The following is a 15,154-nucleotide window of genomic DNA, read 5'->3' on the forward strand; positions in this document are numbered from 1 at the left end:
TTACTGTAAGCTTTCAGAAATATACAAATAATAGCTTTAATATACATGTTCTCCACATCCACTCCTTTGCAAAAAGCTATTATCACACTCACATACACTGCCTTTGGAACATTAATAACGAATACATACTAAACTACAACAGAAGAATACCAACACACAAACAATACCTTCACAAAGAAAATAGGTAAACAAATATTAATTTTGGAAGAATCAAAAATTATCTGGAAGTTCCACTTAATTAGCACAATAATGTTTCAAAATAATTGTTATTACAATACATAACTTCGAAAAAAAAAAAAAAGTTGTGGTATTTAGAAACAATGGATAACAATATAATATATATGTAAAATTTCTCTGAACGTTTATATATTATTTTTATTATTCTATTGTTCGCTTGTTTCTGTTGTACTAGAGAAGAAACACCTCCTCCAGTTCCCTTCCAGGCGGCAACGTACCAAGAACTGACGAAACGTTGCCACGTTGGACCGCAATGGATATACAGTGTACGTTGGAATAAGAAGGATGCTGAACGAACATTTCCAGAAACGATAGATATGCGTCTGCCTCTCTGATATATATGCAAACGATAGATATGCCTCTCTGATAAAATCAAGGCTTCTAGAACCCCATGCTCCACTGGTCTCGATAGCTATTGGAGCAAATATAAATTTATCGAGGAGATTATTGTATTTCCTTTCCTTTTCTGCCTCTCTACGTCTAGCAACTTCTCCAGCATTCACAACGGTCAATGGCAGGCTTGAATGGGCGAATGTGTCTGAACATGTAAAATCCCATACTAGAGATTTGCCTCTCATCCAAGGTATTAATGTCATGCCATCAGGTCGTTTACCATCGGAACGACAACAGCCTGACGGTTCACGAATCGAAGGTATTCCTGCCGTTGTGAGGGCTCGCGAAATGATGTCATTAACAGATGAATGTCTGGTGTTTCTGCCTATGTTCTTCATGCATGAGAGGCCATGCAGGCCGCGTTGGGTAACTTGATCCCCGCAAGCTGGACAGCGATGTGGCTCACAAACAGCTGAACCTAGTCTTAGGGCTACTGCGATTCGAAAGGTTTCATTAGATATGTGAAGACCTAATTGGGGAGAAGGTAACGCATTTAACCATGCACCAGCATGGAGAGATGACGCAGAAAGAAGTCTAGCTTTATCCTCTGGGACAGCAACGGATTGTAAAAGAAGTTTATGGAAATGTACTGCTATTGGTGTGTACCAAGATGCCTGAGAACCTCTTTTGCTGATTTCTGGAAGGTCCGTATCTGTTATATTTATCCATTTGGTAGAGCCTTCTTCAACTATCCCATCTGGGTCCAGTTGATAGCCTTGAGGAAGGAGAGCCTCGATTAAACGAAGGGATCCGTGGTAGGACGCTAGAAAGGTAGGAATCGCCATATCAACGGTTCGTCGAATACCAAGGCCTCCTAATCCAACTTTTCTTTATTTCATAATTTGTGAATAATCATAATTCTAATAAGAACTTCCATTGAAATGCTTAACTTCCACTTTTAGATGTACTGCTTATTCAAAGCCTTCCAAATACAAGTACGTGTGTATAAGAATAAGTGGGTAAATCTTTTTGGCAATCAAAATTGGTGTTATGGTTAAATGTGTAGTCTATCTAGTTTTATATATTATTTTCATGTGAAAACTCCTTACAGGTCTCCTGATGGTTCCTGCATCGTAACAAATAGCAATGATAATATATTACGAATCTTTGATTACCCTTCCGAATTATGTTCAAGCACGCTATTAGATAGAGAAATTGAAATGAATTCAGTTTTAAGGATGAGAGAAGGTGGCATCATTTATGATTTTTGTTGGTATCCACAAATGAAGTCATTGGATCCATCAACATGTTGGTGAGTTTTATGCAACTTTGATCACAAAAGTAAAATAGTTAGGACAATTTCTCAGTGTCTTAGGTTTGATATGAAGAGTGTTATGATACCTTGCGTCTGGCAGATATCTTTTATATTCTTACTAAATATGGAAAATATAATTAGAGAATATATATGGAAAATATAATTAGAATCATGCAAAAAAGAAGAAGGCACGTACAATTGCCTATTACATTGAGATACATTAATCTGAATAACAATAAAAATTCATTGAAGTTCTGTAATAATAATCAAGCCACATTTAATGAAGAACAAAATTTGTTTATTTCTAAGTTTAGTTAATTAACTATTAAATTTCTTTTACGTCATAGATTTTTAAACAGTAATTTACATTCAGAACAATTTGAACTTCAGAGATGCAATCTCGTTTTCATAGGCCCGAGTGATAAGGTAAAGCCAAGGGTTTGAATATTTTTGAAATGAATGTGACTGGACAGACAGATGGTTTTGCCCACTCTAACTAACAGGACAGACGCCACTAGTGTAATCAGAGCTACAGTAGCCCTTCTTGTAAGTTAAAGAACACTTTAGGGACTCAAAAATTATGAATGGAGTCACATTCTGCTTCCCTGAACATTTATAGTAAGAGTCAGAGTATATAGGACATACATTTGCTCCTGACTATCCGGCCTAATGTGGCGGAAGAGCATGCTGGATAACAAAGAGCCGGAGTTCTATAATTTTCACTTCCTGTCCCAACCATACAAGTAAAAACACTTTTTTATACTAAAACCCGCTCTTGTTCTTATTTTCTAGCCTCTTAGTGCAGGCCAGACATTATAAATGTTTGTTATGTGCTGTAATGTACGATTTTAAAAATATATTACAGAAAAAGGAAGATCAAGAATGAAAATATTCTACACATATAATTTAACAATGTGTAACTTAATGGCAGGTAACAAAATGATGTACCATATACAGTATAATCATACAATTGTAAAATAAACAAAACATTAACGTAAAACGTAGGCCTAATTATTTAAAATATGAATTAAAGTTACTTTACTGTTTATTATCAAATGTGAAAAGGTAGACCTAAGAAGAAAGAAAAAACAGGCAAAATTTAGTTTTTAGTTTTTGAACAAATCGTTGACAGATTACTGCTTCTCGGCAAAGTAACGGTTTGTATGAAAACGTTAAAAATCTAGAACTTATTTTTTATTTCATTACATAGCTTTTTTTGGAGCGGAAGGGGGGAGGGCTATGCCGAATAGGCGAAGGAACTTATTTGATTCTTTGTACGTCTGCAAAATCGTGAACTTTACACAGATAAAGGAATAGGGAAAAGCTTTATTAATAAACGCTTCTATTTGCAATGGCAGGTAGAACAAATTCTACAACTATGCCAGTTTGTTTAGTTACAAGACTTAAAAAAAGATATGCAGTAAAAAAATTCGTAATATTTTAAAGTTTGTGCTTACAATCAATGATGCGATTATCACTGTAAAAGTTCATTTTTAAGTGGATTTTTCTACAATCAATTAAGGAAATGACTGGGTTCAATCTACAAATAACGTTCCTTGTCTTACTAGTATTTAAGTAGTTAGAAAAGTACTGATAGTTTTACTAATTGTTAACCTTACCAAACTCCAGAAGGAGAATGGAGAGGAATTAGTTGAAATTGTTGAATGAATGAACTCTGTAATCAGAAACGCGATGAAAAATGTTAGTAAGAAATATAGAATTAAAATCTTCCACATAATTTCAGATTTTAATGTTTATGTTTAAAGTGATTGAACATCGTACGGGTAAGGCGATATTATTTTTAAAAAGATTTCTTCTTTCTTTGTTACTTTCGTTCTTTCTTTTTCTTTCTTTCTTTCTTTCTTTCGTACCTACTTTTTCTTTCTTTCTTTCTGTCTGTCTTATTTTGTTTGTTTGTTTATTTGTTTCTTCTTTCCGTCTGTCTGTCTGTGACTTAGAATAGAATATAATCAGATTAATTTTTGTAAAGTATTTATTAACTTTTCAATATATCAATTGAACAATGTAATGTAAATTAAAATTATATACGGAAGTATATCAATTTAATGGAAACACATTGAAAAAGTGAAGCTTACCAGATTTATGGCGTTGGACTATCTTTCTTTTTCTGAACAGCTGTTTATCTGATACGACGTGGAATGGAGTCATAGAGAGCGTGAATAGTAGCAAGTGAAATATTACACCAATGTGTCACTTAGTTTCGTAAAAGAGAATGGGGCCGAAACTCTGGCTGGATTGGCCAGAGGAGATGTTCAGCTTTATCCTGATGTTCCTAAACCAACAGCTCCAGTTGTGTAAATAGGCACATTATCATCCTAGAATATGGCATCATTGCCCGAAAACAGGCTATACCCTAGGATGTACAACATTACAGAGCTGCCGTTGTGTTTCACATTTGGGCGAGGACACTGCGGATCATACCCTTCTGTGGGCGCCACACCTGAACACGGCCCGTAGTTTGAAATAATGACTCATCGGATCATATCACACGTTTCTAGGTATCAGCGGTTCATGTTGCATGTTCACGGCATCACTGGCATCGTACTAAAGCGTTATTGTCCCTTATTAGCGGTTTCGCACGTGCAACCTAATCTTGTATGACCATGTCATGTAATCCACGGTGGCTGTAATTGTCGATACAGGTTGTGGGAGGTGCTGCTTGAGATCTTTTCACTTGCATGGCAGTTACACGACCGTTCTGAGTGACAACCCATTTTAATGTTCGGTGAGACTTGTCACTGAGGGTTTTCTACCGACCACTGTTCCTCTTCGCCGATTTTGCCCCGAGTTCTGTAAACCTCCACCATCTTAGATACTGTTCGTTACGACATACTCAACATACTCTCGTCATGCTCTCATCATATAACCGAGCGCCAACAATTTGCCCTCTTTGTAAATTAAAGATTTTTTTTTTCCACTATGACCATCTGCTCAGTTCACTGCATAGTGCCGTACTACTACAAGTAGTACAGAATTTGCTGTAACACAACTCTACCAACAGCCTGGCGCTGCGTTCGTCGCCTGATCATTGTAAGCCTAGATATATGACGTGTTTCCATTAAATTGATAAGCTTGTATATAAAGTAACATGTAACCAGCAGCGAAATTTTCTGTTGACGAAACGTTTTAACTACGTTTTCTTTTAACTTTATTTTCTCTTTAATTTTAAAATAGCTTTTCCTCTTGCTATTCAGATTGTATCCTTTTAGTCTTTCAGTCACTTTATTTGGAGATGTAATGAGTATCCATGTGTATATTTTACATGTTTATTTTATTATTATTATTATTTGATAATTTTAGTTCTCTACGATTTCGTCTAAAATAATAAATCACTGTAGACTGATATAGCTCGATAAAGGGAAATATTATGGTGATTTTAAATAATAAAAAGCTTCTGTGTTTATGATTATTGGATTATTCCTTATATGACGCGTGTACTATGTTGATCTTTGATCTTTTACGTATCTTAATAGAAAATTAAATATATGAACTCATCTAAGGTATTTCATTTTCAATCTTGTTTGTATATAGTTCATTTCGACGACTTTTTTTTTCTATGTGCTCTAATGAATGCAACAGAGTAAGAAAGTCGCCAAAATTATATTTCTAAATATGTATCCATTTATCTTGAAACTTCTGTGTAACTTTTAAACTAATAGATAGGAATTGCTGAAGTTTTTACAATTGAATTATCAATGGGAATAAAATCATTTGTCATACTATACAGTGCCAGCAGATTAACAGTGTTGCTAATCCAGCAAAGTTAAATTTCAAATGGCACTTCACCTGATTGTTCCATTCTTATTTCAAATCTACATGAGAAACGAAAGCTTTCATTTTTATTATTCAGTGTTACAAACTGAAGACGCTAGATTATCATAAACATTCAAACTTCGAGATCTCTACAAAGTAATGAAGCGTAAGTGAGATGCACAAGGCAGTGAACTTCTGTAGTACCTTAATGTCGAATATTATGATCATGATGTTACGTATTTCGAAGTAATAAGAAAAAAAAATAAAAGTTAATCTAGGCCAATAAAATTAGACTTTAAATTCAAAATTATTCTGAACAAGCTAGATTTTCGTAGGAGATCTTTCTTTTGATATCCCAGCGTATCCTGAAAAGTACCCTTAATTTGAGCTGTGGATTTTTTGTTTTGGGAGGTAAAACTAGAGGGGTTCCAAATTTTTGCAATTATCAGTTTTCGAGGAAAATAGCTATGAGAAAAATTGTAGTTTATAAAATTTTACACAAAAAAAAAGTCCTTAGACTTTTTCCCTGTACAATCAATCGTTTCAAGGATATGGAACGAATTATATCTGAATAGAAATAGTACACACCACTATAATCTTATATGTATATAAATGATTGTTGGTTTGCGTGTTTGTCCGGTATATAAATCCAAGCCGTTTGCTTGGCATACTTCTAAGTAACTTTAACGAAGGGACCATACTCTTGAAGAATTTAGGCTATTTATAATTTTTTGTTGCGCATTCTAAAGGGGGAGGAGGCGGACTTAAAAGGGAAGAGATAGTTTATCTTATGTATAAAAATGAACATTCGTTTGTTTGTTTTTGAGGGGGCGCGGTAGCTCAGTGGTAGAGCGTTCACCTGCGGTGCTTGGGGTCCCTGGTTCGATCCCAGCTTGCGCCGTGTGTGTACTTTGTGGTGGACAAACACCGTGCTGTGGGTTTTCTCGGGGTTCTCCCACTCTTCATTCCACCATTTCACTCATCTCTCATCATCATCATGTCCTTTAGCCTAACCGGCATAACCATGGGATGTAAAAAAGATTTCATTTAATTTTTTTCGTTTATTTGTTTGTCCTGTATACAAATCCGCTCCATTTGTTTGACATATTTCTGAGTAACTCCGTTTAAGAGACCATAGTCTGAAAGAGATTGTAGCCTATTTAAAATTTTTGATTCGTATCCTAATTAGGGGAACTCAGAGAGGAAAAAGTGTTTTTTCTTTTGTGTAAAAATGAATGTTTGCTTGTTTGTTTGTCCGGTATAAAAATCCACACCGTGTGCTTGACACACTTCTTAAGTAATTGTATCGAAGACACCGAAGTTTGGAAAAGACAGTAGTTTATTTAGAATTTTTTCACGTGTACCCTATGGAGGGAGAAGGGGGGGTTCAGAGTGGACGAGGTATTTTAAGATTTATGCCAAAAATAGAATATCTCACGAGCTTCTTACGTCAGAAAGATCAAGCTTAGTTTCTAGAAAAAATACTGTGTGTATAAGACATTGCTAGCACAAAGGGGAGTGGGAAGGGTGTGGCGTAAAAATAATCGGGAACAACTTATATTGGTATCGAATCCGTAGTTTTCGAGTCGCTGAGAAAAATAGTAACATTCCGATGCCTTTTAAATCGAGGTTCAGCCTCATCAGCATGGGTCATAGGAAAGAGTGAAAAATAAAACATCAGCAATGACCAATGTTAGTGCCGAATCCATAATTTTCGAAGTCTTTAAGCTGATTTTTTGAAGTTCCGATATCATTCAAGCTCAAGTTCACCAAAGAACGTGCATGCCAGCTGACCTGAGAATGTCAGAGACTATGCTTCGTCGTTATTTATAATACACAGTTCTTTATGTTTTGACTTTTTTTTTTCTTTTAATTAATTTTGCCTTTTCTAATTTTTCTGGGCTAGGAGTCTCCCAATTGAAGAATCTTAGAGAAATCAATTTTTACTAATTACAGTGCCATCTATCATGAGCCCGATAAAATGTTTCAAATAAAATTTACTTATTTTTCCTCGTAGAATCCAAATCCGTAGTGTAGAATGATAGTGGTCTCCATTTGAAGTTTCTATGTTGCCCCCCATCCCAATCACTTGGGGAGAGGGAGCTAATTTTATCACAGGTGAATTTCTCCCTCCAAAATATTAACTTTTTATTTTGACATTTTCTCCGTCCGATGCTTATTTTTCCAGATATTTTGCAGTCTCAAGTTAAATACGTCATTCTATTTCTGTTCAAATGAAGTTCAGTCTGTATCTTTGAAATGATTGATTGTACGAAAAAAAAAAAATCTAAGAACCTTTTTTGTGTAGAAACTTGTAAAATACAATTTTCCTCGTAACTATTTCTCTCGAAAAATTTATAATTTTGGAAATGATTGAAAAAAACTAGAAATCTCCCTCCCGTAAAAACAAAAATCTACAGCTCAGGTCAAGAGTACTTTTCAGGATATGCAGAGGACATTAAAATAATAGTCTCCACAAAAATCCAGCGTCTTCGGAAGTTTTGTGTTGTGTGTGTATACGTGTAACTTTCCTAGGCTATTATTAATTCTACTATTTTCTTTCAAAAGGCTTTATTTCGAAAAAGTGCTTAGACAAGTACCACATCCAATCACGTAGATCGTTTCAATAGTCATGAAGATTATAATGCCGCACAGTGGTCTGAAAACGGAAATTAGTCCGACAAAAATATTTGTTGTAGAACTGATGCTACAAGAGCATTGAAAATGTTACAAAAAATTAAGGCAAACATTGCCCTAATATAGTATGCAGTTTGGACCAATACCTATATGTGTAGCATTGTAATATATATAGAAGTAATTAATATTACGTATGCTACTTTATGACGGCGCAACTACATTTACCTTTTCTAATGATTGTGCGCTAACCGTGGCATTGTCAAATACAGAGACAATGTTAACAGCGAAATTATTAATTGAATTGAAACAATTTGTTATTAAATATACATATTTAAGTGGGAAATGCTACGTCATACACTAATAACAACAACCACCAACATGATGCATGTCCTCCCATAATTACGATTACAGAAGCTTATGTCTGCTTGAAATGTTGTGGTTTATACCAGATAAACATAAAGATAGTAATCATAATAAAACACGAAAATAAGTTCAATTTACATTTACCTAAATTTGAACAAAGAAAAAAAAATAAAGTCTTTTTGTGTGGAAGATGTCTATTTAATTTTTTTTTTTAAAAAAAAAGGAAAAAAAAAAGCTCTTGATACAGTAACCTTTGTGTCGATTACACAGCTGAAGCTCACTTTCTTCATTCACTTGTGCGCGATACTGTGAGAGCACGAACGTCACGAAGTATTCTAAGGAATCAGCTGACCTAGGTGACAACAGTTTGGAGTTTCGTTTGCGTAGGGCCTCAAACAGTGATCCGTTTGTCACCATAATTCTTGATTGCTTTTCCTGTAAGTACACAGAACAGTGCGATTCTGTAATTTAAGACATAACAGTCCAAACATAACTTATAAGTTGACTTACTTCAAAGCATCACATCCATACGATGTTTAATTGTTTCTTATAATGATTCCCCATAAAATTTACTACGCACGTCTGAAAATGAAAGTTAGTTGGACAAAAATACCCGCAAATCGTAAAAAGGGACAAAAAAAATTAAATGAAATCTTTGAATTTTATGTCCCGCGGTTATGCCGATTAGGCTAAAAGAGACGGTGATTATGAGAAATGAATGAAATGGTGGAATGAAGAAAGTGGGAGGAAACGGGAGAACCCCGAGAAAACCCGCGAGCACAGTGTTTGTCCACCACAAAGTCCACACGGCGCGAGCTGGAATCGAATAAAAAGGGAAAAGTGGGACGAGAAAATACGTCGATTGTAGGGAAACGTACTCTTAAAATGAATTCACATACCGCAGACCTCTACTAGCCCCTTCGTGCAAGTTCTGGACTATTGAAAATTCATCTTCTAGCAAGTTTGTATAATCAAGTCATAGGATGATGTCATACTTAATAGTGTAAAATGTGGGAATAACACATCCTTGAGAACATCACAGGAAAGTATCAACATATCATACATTCAGCCTCTAAAATTACTTTTCGAAAGCCACACTTGTCTTGAATTTGACACAGCTTTTATTCGGATTAGCACATCTAAAACAGGAGTGGTAACAAAGAAGACACATTCGCGTGGTTCTGGGAAAGGACAGATAGGGCCCCCGACAGAAATATCATAAAAATGGTATATTCAGTCTATTGGCAGCACAACCCACCAAGATTTATTCAATTTCTTGATACTCAATTTTACGACTTTTGTCCGGCTAAATTCCATTTTCACACCACTTTATGCCGTTTACAGCAATTTGATATCTCAAACAGTTCTGGAGATACAAGTAGAGATTACTGTACTGCTTAAAATGGCATATTTGTAAGAAATTTTTGAAATGATTATTGCTTTTCTTTGCTTCTATATCATTACACCAATAGTTGTTGGTAGTTGTAATTACAATAGGGTCTCGCAATTACATAACTTTAAGCAGTGTTGCTAATACTACTAATGTGTATCATATATGCGGAACATTTTGAGATGTAAGATTACTGTAAACGGCAATATGATATTTACGTCTGTTAAAAAACCATTTACTGATATGAAACTCAATTAGTTTTTCGAAATAAGGCATTTTTAAGAACTCTAATTCTCAATCACTTGTAACTTTTTCTTCCTATTTATTCGAAATGTTTCATTTCATGATTATAGTGTTTGACACTAATGTCTGTTGGATGTGCATTGGCCTGGTGGTCGTACTTGCGTTATTACTGTTGTAGAGACTTCAAAAACTTGAATGTTTGTGATGCTGTTGTTTGGATGTAGTAACACCGAATAATAAGTGTAATATTGCACATTTAGATTTGAAATATGAAGTAATTGATGTTGTACCATTCTAAAAATATATAACTTCATATTGGGTTGGCAATGTTAGTCGGATGTCGGATGGTATTGCAATATGTCAAACTATATCTTCGTGTCGATATTTACATCATACAAAATTTCAGCAGTTTTTATCAATTAGTTAAAAGTTACAGGGACATTTCAAATGGTTCATGTTTATACAGTATATATTGAAAGAACACACAAGATATTGAGGAGCTTATACTTTAATAATATGTTGTTATCGTACTGAAACTTATAAAAGTAACTATCCTATATACTTCTGTATAATTCAAAATTCGAAAATGCCAGTTTTGCGAAAATTTCATTATGAGTTTCGCAACAGTGGTAAATATTTTAAACTACCCACTTAAACCTTGCAAAGTATTTTTTTTTTAATTATATATTTTGCATTATAACTATTCTGTTTGATGGTATGTAGATGTTCGTAGTCTTTAAACTAGAAAAAAATGTGTGAGAGAGTGTTGTATTCTGTTAGAGGAAAACTTCCGAAAAAAAGAAAAAGTTATATTTGTTATAAAAATAGTATTACTTTAATATTGTACCTGTTAATGCTAATTAATTTAATATTGTTACTTACATGTTGAAGCCTGGCTAGTTCATGTCAAGACAGCCCTGTTCATCTGCTGGATGCATTCACTGGAGAACTCAGATGTTCGTACATCTCTTATAATATGTAAGTGATGTGAGGAGCTATCGCACTTGTACGGCTGTAGTAAACTATATATTACTTCGGTTTAGATCATGGTGGTTTAATTCATTGGAGGGCTATTTCTGCTGGGACAGACAGTACTTGTGACAGACTTTTTTTTTTTTTTTTTTTTTTTAATTTACCAGTAACCAAATAAATACAACCCTCATCAAATGTTGTACAATGCCGTTGAAAAATAATATTTCTTAACCTTCTAATTTCGGTTCTTAATTCTTCAGACTATACATACTTGTTCTAACAACACTTCCATTACGGGGAAACAAGTTAAGAAGGCGTGTAGCATTTTGCTAAATGGCATCTAGTCGTATCCCATTATCTCTTTGCTTTGAAAAGAGGTACACGTGAATGGCAACTTTAGGTTGGAGAAAAGCATGGAACCATATCTAGTGAGAAGTCACGTGGGAGTGTGGTAATTTGTGCTTTGACGGAAATTCTTTTATAACATCAGCATTATGGGTGGAAACATGATAATGATGGATCTGTCATCACCCTGACCTCCTCACACCTCCATGGTCGTTAAAAAAATATAAATGTCACTTTTATTTTGTTTTTGACCCGTCGTGCGAATTTCGATCGTGCAGGATCGTGAGATTTCCACTCCATGGATTGAGGTTGTATTTCCGGACCATAGGGCCAATCATAGAGAGTCGTCTTGTCTTTTCCTCAATCAGATGTTTGCGAATAAACTTTTCTACCACATGTGCATGACCAAATATAAAGTTAGAATCGAGTGCACAGAACTAAAGAAGTACCAATTTCATTCCCTCTTTCTGTCATTATAACGATACGGGCTCTATTGATTTTCGTTTGTTGACAAATTACAGGTTTCGCTCTCGGTTGTTGTTCGTCAGTTATATTATTAATTATTTTCCGTAACTCCCATTTGTGCCTATATGGTTCGCATACGCATCTTCGGCAGGGGAGACTCGGGTTCGATTCCGTATGGGAGCTCATGCGCTTCGGATTCCATATTAAGCTGTATATCCATGTCATATATCCTCGATGCTAAAAACATACTAAACTGTAATCCAACCAACCTAGTGTAACTCCTATACACTCACTACCGGAAAACTCATGCGCCTTCCTAATTGTTTCATCCTGAGTTTCATCATTTTCTTGACAAAACTTTATATATTCACGTTTCTCTGCAGTTCACTCATGGTTATATAAAAACAGAAAACCGATACCACTCCATTCAGCGCACAATAGCCATGTACTGTCAGCTTCTTACACACTCATTGGCAGTGATACTTGTCTCATGTGTAGAGAGGATTTTATGATAATTCGCAAAATTCTGACCGTGCAATAGGAATGTAGAAAGAGAAAAAATAAAGATTGATCGTTTTTGAGCAGAGTTTGATACTTAAATAGATAAAGTAGATAGATTTGAATTCTGTCTAGAAAAGACATAGGTTAAACGTAAATTGTGAGAAAAATGACACTTAAGTTTGTATTTCTTTCTCTTGTATGAAACTCTGCTATTCATTGTTTTCTTTTTGTATTTCCTTTTTCTTTTTATACATATATCCCATTCATAATTCCTCAAAGACTTATACGACTTCTTTCCACAAGAAAATATTCCTTTTCTTCCAGAGCTGAATTTTAACGCTTACAAAGTATTAATGAAAGAAGTGAATGTGGTTAAGATGCTAAAAGTTTGTTAAGCAAAGAAATGTAATCATAACAGTGAGAAAAGCTCCATAGGAGGAAGAAGTCTCAGCCTTTGAAACATAGCCTCATGGACATATTTATCTGGACTGGAATAAAAATATGAAAAATATTAGTTCAAATTGTTCTAAGCTAATCAGTTTACTCTTTCAAAAACTATAATTTTCCTTTCCAGTATTCATAAATTTCAACACTACTTCGTGGATTGACATTAGAATTAATTTGATACTATAATTATCAAAAATAGAATAGTACAGTCTAAGTTTTGCTTCGTAATAAGATTGGCTGAAGGCTGCTAATTTAAAATAAGCTAAAAATAGTTAATTTGTAAACACACACTTTTATTTACTTCCTTTCTATTAACTGTATTGTTAAGCTGTTCCCAGATTCCTTCCTTAGTTGATTTGATCAATTCACGTGCAGGTCTTAGAATTTTTCTTGCAATGTTTCGTGTGCACGGTAAACTATGACGAGGTTAAAAACTTAATATAAATTCCCTGCATTGAAATCCTCTTCTCTTGTAGCCTTATTGCTGTGAAAAACTTACGTAGAAGATTGTTTATGAAGACATAATTTTATGTCAATTTGTAGGAATCTTGCTTACTTCTAACAGGGATTTTGTGAACATGTTATATTGTTAAATCTATCCGATTATTTCATAAATAATGTCGTATTTTTGGACCATGAGGTAAAAAAAGGATAACTTACCTGGAACACTACCGTTAATCAGAAAAATGGTCCTCATCGGACTCCAAAAAATTGTAGCACCTGTCAACCAGTTGTCGAATCCACCGCTAAAGAAGTCACCGGTTGTGGAAGCGAAGAGCTGGGTCACTTTCGTCGCACGTCATCCTAAAGTCGATACACCAGAGCAGGACGTTTCTTTAACAATGCAATCCGTACGCATTCAAGCTGCTGACAGTAGACATCTGCATTGATTGTCTGGTTACGTAGCAAGAGCTCAAAATGGCTTATACCACGGATATCCCAACAAAGATTCAACAAAACTTTGCGGAGGTGGAGGTCCAATTTCGGAAAAATTCCTACGCCTACGCCCCTTCCCTCGTTTGCATGTAAAGTTATGGTAGAGGACTGACATCTGTTGTTGCTATTTGTTTAGAAATGGCTCACGTCTGTGATGGGTGAGCAAGGAGCTGCAGATGTCTAACCGCTGCTGCTTCTGTTGAGGCATTAACGCATGAGATACACATTTATCGAATTTCGACATGTACCCAGGGTCCTGGAGATGATGATGAACGGTTAAATGGGTGGCATGGAGTTCACTGGCCAGTTCTTCAACATTTTACATTGAATTTGCCTCCACCTCTGCTCGCAGGACATTGTTGTCCAGTTCATAGGCCTCCCTTCTCGTGGCTTATTGGTGAAGCTGGTGTCCCCAGACCGAAACCTCTGGAACTACCTTTTGCACTTCCACACATCCACAACGCCCTGATTGTATATGGCATTGATGTTTCCTGCTGCTATGTGGCTGAGTGTCCCTGGTGAAATTGAACCTGTATGTCGTGGCGTATGTGACCTTCGTACACTGCCATGATCAAACACAAGGCAGAATCCCAAAACGTTGAGTAGACTGTTCTTCTCCACTCTGCTGCACAATGAAGTTCCGTATTTGACACTAATAGCACGTGCCGTCTTATTTTACCATTCACTCGTGAGATTACGTCATTGTAGCGGTCATTGAAAAAACTGCATTACTTATGGAATGAGCTGATACGATTAAACGTTAATTGTTAATTGTACGTTAAACTTCGATGATTACACGCATAAAGGAATCGTTCAAAACAAATCAATGTTTATTTTATATAGTACGTATGTAGATTTAGATATCTGAAATTTTCTAGCAACTTAGAAAATTAGACTTTAGAGTCTAAACTGAGCCTTGTGTTTCATATGACAGTGAACCTTGTTTTGTTATGCATGTGATTTTGAAATAGGATTTAAAAAGAATAATAGCTACACTTAGTAACGGAATTTGTATTTCTTAGTTTTGTTTGTTTTCCTGAGAGCTGCTATTTCAATTACCCTTTCAATCAAGTTTAGAAAAATAGCAATATAAAATCACTTAATTCTCGGGTCTACTGCGTTTCATTTATATTTGAAATTTAGTCACTTTGTGAACTCCGAGGCTATGTGAGATAGCACATATAAACTAATTGAGT

General features: G+C 35.2%; 1 protein-coding gene across 2 annotated transcripts in view; it reads left to right on the top strand.

Annotated features, from left to right (window-relative positions):
* The window catches only part of WDR79 (Telomerase Cajal body protein 1 homolog), a 68,230-nt gene that overhangs the window by 17,478 nt on the left and 35,598 nt on the right, over positions 1-15,154 (top strand). For both annotated transcript variants that reach the window (XR_014132730.1, XM_081769041.1), the window contains exons 3-4: positions 1,682-1,882; positions 11,184-11,270. Coding sequence is in view for 1 of the 2 variants with exons in the window: in XM_081769041.1 (XP_081625167.1) it covers positions 1,682-1,882; positions 11,184-11,270 (288 nt within the window). In the remaining variant the exon portion in view is untranslated. The remainder of the gene's footprint in view (positions 1-1,681; positions 1,883-11,183; positions 11,271-15,154) is intronic.

Source organism: Thermobia domestica, chromosome 8 (genome assembly GCF_964235325.1).
Source record: "Thermobia domestica chromosome 8, izTheDome1.hap1.1, whole genome shotgun sequence".
In the NCBI taxonomy this organism is placed as follows: Eukaryota; Metazoa; Arthropoda; class Insecta; order Zygentoma; family Lepismatidae; genus Thermobia; species Thermobia domestica.